This window comes from Haematobia irritans, chromosome 4 (assembly GCF_050003625.1).
Source record: "Haematobia irritans isolate KBUSLIRL chromosome 4, ASM5000362v1, whole genome shotgun sequence".
NCBI lineage: Eukaryota > Metazoa > Arthropoda > Insecta > Diptera > Muscidae > Haematobia > Haematobia irritans.
The window spans coordinates 123454970-123464919 of record NC_134400.1 but is presented as its reverse complement, the minus strand read 5'-3'; the positions used below and the strand labels follow the sequence as shown (position 1 = coordinate 123464919).

General features: G+C 29.2%; 1 protein-coding gene across 8 annotated transcripts in view; it reads right to left on the bottom strand.

Annotated features, from left to right (window-relative positions):
- Positions 1-553: 553 nt before the first annotated feature.
- nSyb (neuronal Synaptobrevin) overlaps positions 554-9950 on the bottom strand; it is a 28534-nt gene continuing 19137 nt past the window's right edge. For 7 of the 8 annotated variants that reach the window (XM_075308404.1, XM_075308408.1, XM_075308405.1 and 4 more), the window contains one exon: positions 554-1723. In XM_075308404.1, coding sequence (XP_075164519.1) covers positions 1566-1723 — 158 coding nt within the window. In that variant the 3' untranslated portion in view covers positions 554-1565. Of the gene's footprint in view, positions 1724-8770; positions 8878-9950 lie in introns of all 8 variants that reach the window. The other variant, XR_012722316.1, reaches the window with a different exon arrangement.

The window sequence follows — 9950 nt, the reverse complement described above, 5'->3', positions numbered from 1 at the left end:
CAAAATGTTATTTTTCAATGTAATATGTTTATCGCAACTAAGCTATTTTCTCCGAATTTATGTATCTGATTTCGGCAAGTATTTTATATTTGGCGAGAAAACAACATTTTTGCGGCAAAAACTCCATCCAAAAATAACACTTTTCTCTTAAAACATGTTTGTGGTGATCATATTTCTTTAAAAGCAAATAAAAAAGATTGGATACCATCGTTGAATCATAAATTCGGTTTTATTTGCTTATAAAAACATACTTCATAGGAAAGGCGAATTTCGTTCTGGAGAAAATTATTTTTTTTTGTATGTATACACACAAAAAATATTTCTTCTGATTCAATCACGAAATTAATTGATCCAATTAATTTTTAATTGAAATGTCTTCAATCACAGAAATGATAGTATCAATTAAAAAATTAATTGATACTATTAATTTTTGTGATTGATTTTTGTTTCAATTAAAAAATTTGTTGAATTTCATTAACTTTTTAATTGAATATTCTTTAAAACTCAATAACAATTTTCATGATATTTTATGGGATATTAAACAAACAATACGTTTATTTAAATTTTATGTTATAATTTTTATTTATTTGAAATTAAATAATGCAACCATAAATAAATTATTTCAATATTCTTCTTTTTTATAATCATCTAATCATTTCATTTTTTTTGGATAATTTTTTACACCTTGTTTTTGTTGTTGTTGTTCTTATGCTTCTCCATCAGCGTCCATCTTTCTTTGGTTTTCAGTGTTATTAAGTATATATAGTATGTATGTAATAATTCCCATTGTTGTTTATAAGTTTTGTTTGGTTTTGTGGTATTTAAGTATTATATTGGAAATTGTTTTTAGTTTTATGCAATAAGATTTTTTATTTTTGGGGGGGAAGAAGGGAATTGTTTTTATTTAGAGGGATTTTTTGTATTGTTATTATAATTATTGAAATACATTTGTTCTCTAAAAGTGTTTTAAGATGTTTGTTATTCATTTGTTTTCATTAGTTTTATTAATAATTATTTTTTATGTTATTATGCATTTTATAATTATTTTTTTTTTTTGTAATTTTGTTAATGGATATAGTGTTTTTTAAACTTATTTGTTTGTTATTGTTGTCATATTATTATGTATTATTTGCATTGTATTTATATAATAATAAATTTATTTACCATTATTTGTTAAGTATCTTTTTTATATTATTTCCTTAATGATCATCGTTTTCCGTTTCAGGTTTATTATGGTCATTTTAGTAATTGAGGTTATGAGTGTGTGTGTGTGTTTGATTTGTTTTTATGTTGGTATATGAGTTTTTTTTCATGTTGTTCTACTTCATTGTATTTTAATTGTTATTATTTTTTGTTAATAAGTAGTTATTATTTTTTATTACTGTTGTGTGAGAGTGTATTAGAATGAAAAGAAAATGTATTCATGAAAACAAAAATTATAATGAATTGAGTTTGGTTTTTGTTTTTTTTTTAGCAATTTCAACACGGTTTCTTCTCCTCTCTTCTAAAATGAAGTTGTAGCTGTTGTTGTTGTTGCTGCAGCCACATTATTAAAACTAATTCTCTTATACACCACCTGTATGGTGTTTATCATCTGCGACCAATGATGATGTACCACCACCTCCGTTAGCTGCAGGTTGTGGTGGTGGCGGTGGTGGTGGTGGCATATAGTATTGTGGTGGATACTGGGGCTGTGGTTCGCTACCAATTAATCCAAGTTTATCTAAATTTTCAAGAAAAGATATTAGAAAATACAAATCATATATTAGTAATATATATAAGAGTACTTAAATATAAACGGCGCTTCAACATTAATTTGACATTTAGACAATTACAGAGATATTATTATATAAGATTTTTAGCATATACACTTTTACATAGACCAGAATATATTTACAAGTTTAGGATAAGCTTCAGTCAAGAGAAAGCATAACTTCTTTAATTTAAATATTTTCATAATAAATTGTTATAATCATTTATGGTAAAGAGTAGTAGTATTGGTTGTCATTTATCTACACTTAAAAAGAGTTTAGTCCGATCCAATGAATAGGCAAGACACATCCACAAGGTGGATTCAACGGTAAAAACTAAAAGTGCATATACCTAATAGGTATTTTTAGTTAATGTGGTATCACAATGGACTAATATTCTAATATATAAACCGACTATAACCTAACCTACTCATAGTTATGGTGTGGGCCCACAAAAAGTTAGTTAATACCAGTGGATACTTAATTTCCCATTTTCTCCTTTTCCCATTTATGGAAATTATTATGTTTTAGTTAAAATTTCAGAAAATTTCCTTGACTTTAATAATTTTTTGCCAACGTTAGTTAACCCTTTCGACCCTAAAGTTGCCCGTGGCCAACTTTTTGTATTTTGAGACTAACTGTCAACGTTGTTTTTGTTTTTTGGTCATAAAACTGTAATGGTATCTAAAGCTACAAGTGTTCTCTTTAAGTTGAATTAAAAAAAAAAAAAACAGCTAATTTGGTTATCATTTAACAAGTTTATTTTCATTAATACGCACTTGCCTCAAGAAACAAATATTTGCGACTTTGGAAAACTTAGAATTGCAAAAAAACAACAAGTGAAAATTTTTTAAAATTGAAAAGTGGCCTGTGGGCAACTTTGGGCAATTGTGGTAGTAAAATTATATATTTTTGGATATGGGACCTAGAGAAAGGTTTGACGAGGAATGCGGCAATGACGTGGAAGACACACGCAAAAAAATAATTCTTTCCTCCCAAACGAAATTTTAGACAAACAAAGTTCGTTTCTAATTTGCTTTTCGCTGTAAGGAAGTGTATTTGGAAGAAAAGTATATATTTTTTGAGATAAACGTTTATTATTTTCCAGAATGTAAAAACAATTTCATTAAGACAAACTCAAAAAACATTGTTTTCTTGCTAATTGCATTTTCCCTCACATATTTCTCATACCCACGAGGTTTTTTTAGTTCTTAACACCTTTTCCTGTAATACCAACAATGTAGAAGAAATTATACAATTTTATACATTTTTAATTTTTTTTACCTTTCGCCTGGACGGAGAATCGAACCGCCGGCCATGCACTTTGTAAGCCAACACACTAACCACTGAGCTATGTACCTGTTATGGTCATCAATGGATAATTATCCATATAAGTTATATTTATATAGCATAGCTTGCGGCGCCCGCGAACCGAATAAACAAAGTTTATTTAACAGAAACAAACATTTAGTTTGGCACCGTGGAGCAGTGGTTGCTACGTCCGACTTGCATGCCAAGGGTCGTGGGTTCGATCCCTGCTTCGACCAAAGTTTTTTTGTTTTTTTTTTACATATATTCCAGATATGTTCGGAAGATTCCGAAAAAATGTTCAACATTACATTGTACTATATTAAATTTTGAACTGTAAAATGTGTCTTATTAAAGACCTAAAGTCAGAAAAGAACAGTGTTTGATATAAACGAAATGGACTGTGTTGTTGTTTCAAAAATAACTTTTTTTATTGAAAAAATAAAAATTTTGTAACAAACGAATTTTTTTGGTGATAAAAGTTTAAAATTTTCGAAGCAATTCAAAAAACTCTAACAAAAGAAAAACGTTTTCGGTACACGTTTTCCAAACGTTTTTTTTTTCTTTACGTGCATATCTGCAGTACTGAGGAGGAATTTGAAAGGAATCGTAAAAAGGGAAGAAGCCATAGATATCAGCCTTCTTGGCAACATACTGGTGGATTATATTGGCGCTTTACTATATTTTGGTTTTTTAGACCGCCAGTTAAACTTGCATGGGTTCAGAACAAAAAAAAAATGAAATTTAAACTAAATCTCGTGAAGGAGCGTGAACGGGACTAAACAAAAATTTGTCGTGCGTGAGCAAAAATCAAATTATGTTCGTGATTTGCATGAGTAAAATTTTTCCGAAATCACGCTCACGATTAAAATTTACGTTCACGGTCCAATTCACGCTCACGATAAAAATCACATTCACGTTAAGACAGAGACAGGAAAAAATCAAACTCACGAATAAATTCATGTTCACGATCCAAGCTCACCGATTTCAATCACCTTCACCAATTTTATCACGCTCAATAGCGTCCGTTGTATGATTGTGAAACATATTTGAATTTTGCTAATGGTTATGAATGTTACTTACTGATCAGTAACTACAGCGAGTCATGAGATTTGCCGTGAATCACGCCAATTGTCGTGTTCCGACAAGTTTTCTGAGTGACGAGATTTGTTGTGAATTACGAAAATGTGGTGAATCATGCAGGAACGTGAGGCATAAACTTTGTTCGTTCGTGAACACGCGCGAGTATAACTTTTCATTTCGTGAATTTGCGTAAACGTGAATTCCTACCCACACGGCGTGCGTGAGTACAAATATTTCTTCGTGAATGTTCGTGAGCGTGAGTGAAATTTCACTCACGCGCACATCTAAGTATATATTTACTGTAATAATAACAAAAACTGTAAAAACATCCAATATAATGTAATACGTCTATAATTACAAAACAACCCATTTTATAGTCACAATTGCCCAAAGTTTCCCACAGGCAACATTCTCTACCGCTCAAACGAATGGGCGCGGCGACCCGCTTCTTAAATGACTTAAAATTGATTAATTCGGGGTCGAAAGGGTTAAAAAAAATAAAAAAGGAAAAAAAATTATACACAAATGATGTATAAAGATTACAGTTCAGAGTTTATTAAAATTTGTAAATTTTACCACATAACAGCATATTAGATATGCTAATGTTCTCAAGACGTCAGATATCACTCATACCACTATAACGGGTCTCTGCCTGATACACTGACAAAAAGCATGCCTGGTTCCAAAGATGTTGTCTTTACACTAATGATTTTGGTATTGATTCCGAGCCAAAGAAGCGGAGAATTAAAGTAAGACACAATTCTCTTTTAAATTTAAATTTTGCGTACTTGATTCTAGGAAACAAATTTTATTTTATTCATTTTATCGGCTTTTTCCTTCATATTCTCTTAAATATCTTTAAAAACGCGATAACGACAAAATAAATTACCAAATTCAAGTTCGATTTCAAGTTGAAATTATGCAAAGTTTCATGTAAAAAACCCAGTAAAAAAACCTGGCCGAAAAAGTAGTGAAAATGTGTTTTTTGGATCCGGAAGTAGTTCAAAATTGGCGCAGAAGCGATGAATTTAACATGGGCTTGTCATAGGACTGATGTCCACCATTTCAACAGCTGTTGCATAGAATTTGCACCACTTCTTAAGGTGTGATCCGAATTCAGTATTTTAGATGTGAATTAAAAAATTTGTGATATTTCGCCTGAAACATTTGACCCCAAATATTTTCAAAAATTCGCAATTCGAATTTAGAAATTTTTTCGAAAAATTTAAATAATTTCTATTTTTTTAAGTTTATTTTATAAGTTATTACTCTGTTTTTAACCTATTTGAAATAAAAAAAGTTAATACTAACCATTAAAAATATGAAAAAAGCGAATTATAAAAAGCTGAATTAAAAGAACTTCCTGTGTAGTAAACAAAAACGAACGTCTTTGGGCGAAATTTTTGGAAGCACTTTTAAAGTTGTGCCTTTATAAGAACTTCCAAATTTTTTTGCTTCGTAAGAATTTGAAAAACATCTCCTATTGTTTAACACTTTTTGGCTATGTAGTAAAGATACAAAAAGTCAAAAAAATTAAACCTTAGTCAAACAAAAATTTCTTTCATGGAAAGATACCTAGGTTTTAGTCAAACCACTTATATATAAGGACAAAATAACTTCATTGGAAAGTTTATCGTCTTTTGTACAAGAAAAAAAAACTTTGTAGTAGTAAAATGGGTAAAATTCGTATTTTAACCCTTAAATGCACAAGGTCACCGATTCCTCCAAAAAATATACAGTTTGCAAAATAGTAAATAAATAACATCTGTATATCACATTAAAAAAAAATGTTTTTTTGAAAAAAAGAGTGGTTGTATCTTAAAAGCATACGGTGTGAATTAAACTAATTTTTATATACAAATAAACAATTTTGTTTTAATAGATAATAGATATATGTTTACACTACACAGCTTTTTTTACCAATATTACTTTCATCGCTGGTAAATATTATTTAACTTCCAAATTGTAGATTTTGGAATTTTTGGTCAAAATGTGATTTTTATTTTTGACTGCAGAAGTACAACAAATTTTCCGGAAAAACATATTTTAAATAATACGAGTACACTATGATCTATTAAATACAATAAACTTGATTTCATAGAATTCGGTCAAAATTTTAAGACATAATAAATTTTTTCTGATTGTATCTTAAAAGATACAGTGCGCATTTAAGGGTTAAGGACACGAAATCTTTGCCCTCACGACAATATTTTTTTCAGTGTAGAGTTGTTACTAGATCGATAGATCCATTGAACTATAGAAACTTTAAAGAAGTTAAGTCACACACTTGGTCTGTCTCGAAATAAAGTGTCTCTATTGGCCATTCTAGCACGTATGTATGTGTGTATTAAAGAGAGCTATAGATTCACTCTAATCGGGCAAAACCAAGACGAAGAAGAATATGAAGTATAGAAAAGACAAACATTTATCTGTAGAGGAAATAGGGACGTAGGCGTAAGGGGTTGTAATGTTAGTGTAGTGTGGTGTTTCTTTGGAAATATGTATGTGTATTCCATCAATTATATAAGACATCAATTTGTACATCACTCTTTTTTACATTTCTCAAATGGAGCAAAAAAACAAAAAAAGAAATCGAGCAAACGTATTAAAAAAAAAACAAATATTTAGCAACTAAATATCTTTTTTGTTTAACTCAGATCACACAATTTGTTTGCGAATATTTTAGGTTTGATTTTTATATTGTTTAATGCCATGTTCACATAAGCTCTCCTCTTCTTTTTAGTTCATGTTAATTTGCAAGGTTTTGTTTAATATTTCGCAAAAGAATTTAATTTATATGAATTTTTCATAAATAAATGAACTAAAGGAAATAATTAAATTTTTTCTAAAAACTTCGAAATATATTTTGTAAAAAGTATGTTCAATGGAAGCTTAATATATTTTGATTTGATGTTTTTATTAAAAACTTCTTTAAAGCTAGATCCCGATGAATTAAAAAACTTCATTTTTTCAATTAACTTAATTCAATAATTAAGTACTTTGAAAAGAATATGTTCATTAGAATCATATTTTAATTTGTGTTGGATCATAAAAATTAAATTGAGAAAATATCTGCATTTCGACGATTTCTTTTAGTATGAAGAAGACATCTCTTTTTAAAATAAAAACAGCGAAAATAAAACTCGCTTAGTGTGAACACTGCATAAGATTCTTTTGTACATAGATATGCCAATACGCCAACATTAATTAGACACAAAAAAATTAAAACATTAATTGTAATATGCCAATGTTTTTTTTTAAGCCAAAGCGAAATACAATTCTATGACTATCAAAAGCCTGCTTACAATTTTGAATTTGGAAAGAATTTTTTTATTTTTTTAATTTTGTGATGAAGATTTAGTGTCTATGTTAGTGTGAGAGGATGTGTCTGGAGTTTCTGCAGCTTGCGGTGATGCATCTACGGCATGTTCAGATAATTTCGTATTATTTGTCGTTTGTGGTGCTGCAGCCATTATTTGGCCTTGTCCTGGTTGTTGTCCGGGATATCCTCCTTGATATCCATTAGGATACCCTGGTTGACCTTGAATATTTCCCTCACCTGCTGCAGTTTTGCCCCCGAACAATGAGTCTAGGATGCAAGATACATAAGATTTTGGTGTGGATGGTGCAGGGTGATATATTTTTAAAAATATATGTATGTATGTTATGGGTTTTGTTTTTCCATTTAATTTGCTTGTGTATGATGAAAAATTTTACATGATATACTAAATAAATAAAATAAATATTTAAAATGTATATATTACTCAATAGGGGTTAAATAAAAATGGCAAAATATTGTAATATAAATATTGGGTAAACTGACTTAAATAAATCCACAATAAAGACGAGCCATCATTCATATATACTACACCCATGATCGAACATCCACTATAATTACATATCACCTATTCACGGGAAATCCACGAACGTACAAAAGTGGTGTTCTAAATTCGACCGCTTCTCGAAATTATCTGTAATCAGCTGGGTTGTAAGAATCACCAATAAATTACGAGGGTGGAAATCAAACTAAATGGCATTTTAAAACTTTTTTAACTAATTGTTTTTTTAATTAAACATTTTTTATTATTATTTTTTATTTTTAATTTTTAAAGTGAGTTTTTTTTTTTAACCGAAAATACATCCATCACGGATGAAATTCAACTTTCACCATTACGTATACTATACTAGTGAATTAAATTCACGACTATTTTGATGAATATGGAGAGTAGAATATCAAAATTGATTCACATTCAACTGGTAGTGGATATCTTAACATGGGCAATATGTATGTTTATTTCTCTTCATTTTTCTAATACTTTATACGTATATATATTATATGTACATATATTTTACTCCTCTTTGTTGATGATATATATGTAAGCGGTTTTACCCAACTTTCGTTTGAATACTTGGTTCCTAGCGATAAATTCAAAGCAACAATTACAATTATTTTGAATCCAATTTTTGTTGTTAGTTAACCAGCCTCATGAAGCAACAAGATAATTTTATGTTGCTATTTCAGACGGATTATTGCCTCGTTTCAACAGAGTTTTACATTTTATCAATCCTACTGTATTGTCTAGCGATGTTACTATATTATTTTCTGTAATTTTGTAAATTGCTGTTACCTTAAAACACTAGAATATTGTTAGATTAGACTTTTATTTATATTAAATCGTTGTTCATATTAATTCTGAAGTTGTTTATCCCTATATTCATTTCTCTTCGTCTTTCTCTGTAAAATTATGTTTAAAATATTTATGTATTTGCATATGTCAAGTTCTAAGAATAGAAGTTGAATATTTGTATGAAGTTGATGAAACTTCTGAAAAACTATATTGGTAAAATAATAACATACTTTGTTATTTAGACGACAACATCGTAGGATGTGCATTTAACCATGATTAATTTAAAATGATTCTTATACGACATGATATGCTTATGAATATCTAGGTTTTGAAACACTAATAATAATAGTAATACGGTGTATTTTTTCTATAGTATGATTATTATTATGCATCTAAATGGCCACCGTATAGTATGATTATTATTATATATTAGCAGTAATTATACGTCATAGTGTACGCCAAATTGATATGAAGTACATAATATGTAAATTGTTGCTATATATACCAAACAAACGAATAATAATAAAGAAAATGTCTAAGAACTAAAATATATTAATTAATAACACTAATTTACACTGAAAATGTACATTTGATGAGATGTGACTTTTCTTATGTACTTTGATCTGCTGAATTCTATGAGCAACTTACCCACTCACAAATTGTCATTCGGCCATACAGAAATGCATTTTTGTGTCGGTGAGTGGCTCGTATTTGCATGATTTGACATCGGATTTGTTAACTCAATTACTTATAACTTTGTCATTTTTCGGTCGTGTAGTTGGTCTTATTACTTACGTTAGAGTATCATCTATACGACCATCAAGAGAAATATGTATATTTTTTCAATGGTTTGTACGGAAAAGGATCACTGTAAAACAGGATTTTTTTTTTGAAAATTTGCCCTGTTTGCATCGATAATTTTTGGACCACTTAACTTATCACAGATCCACTTATATACGATTATTCATCATCTCAATACATTTCATTTAAGTTTTAACAACGATATAATCGGACATTTCTAACTCGAGATAATAATAACTGGATATCTCAAAAACTGTTCCATAAAAAATTTATGTTTTTATACCCTCCACCATAGGATGGGGGTATATTAACTTTGCCATTCCGTTTGTAACACATCGAAATATTGCTCAAGACCCCATAAAGTATACATATTCTGGGT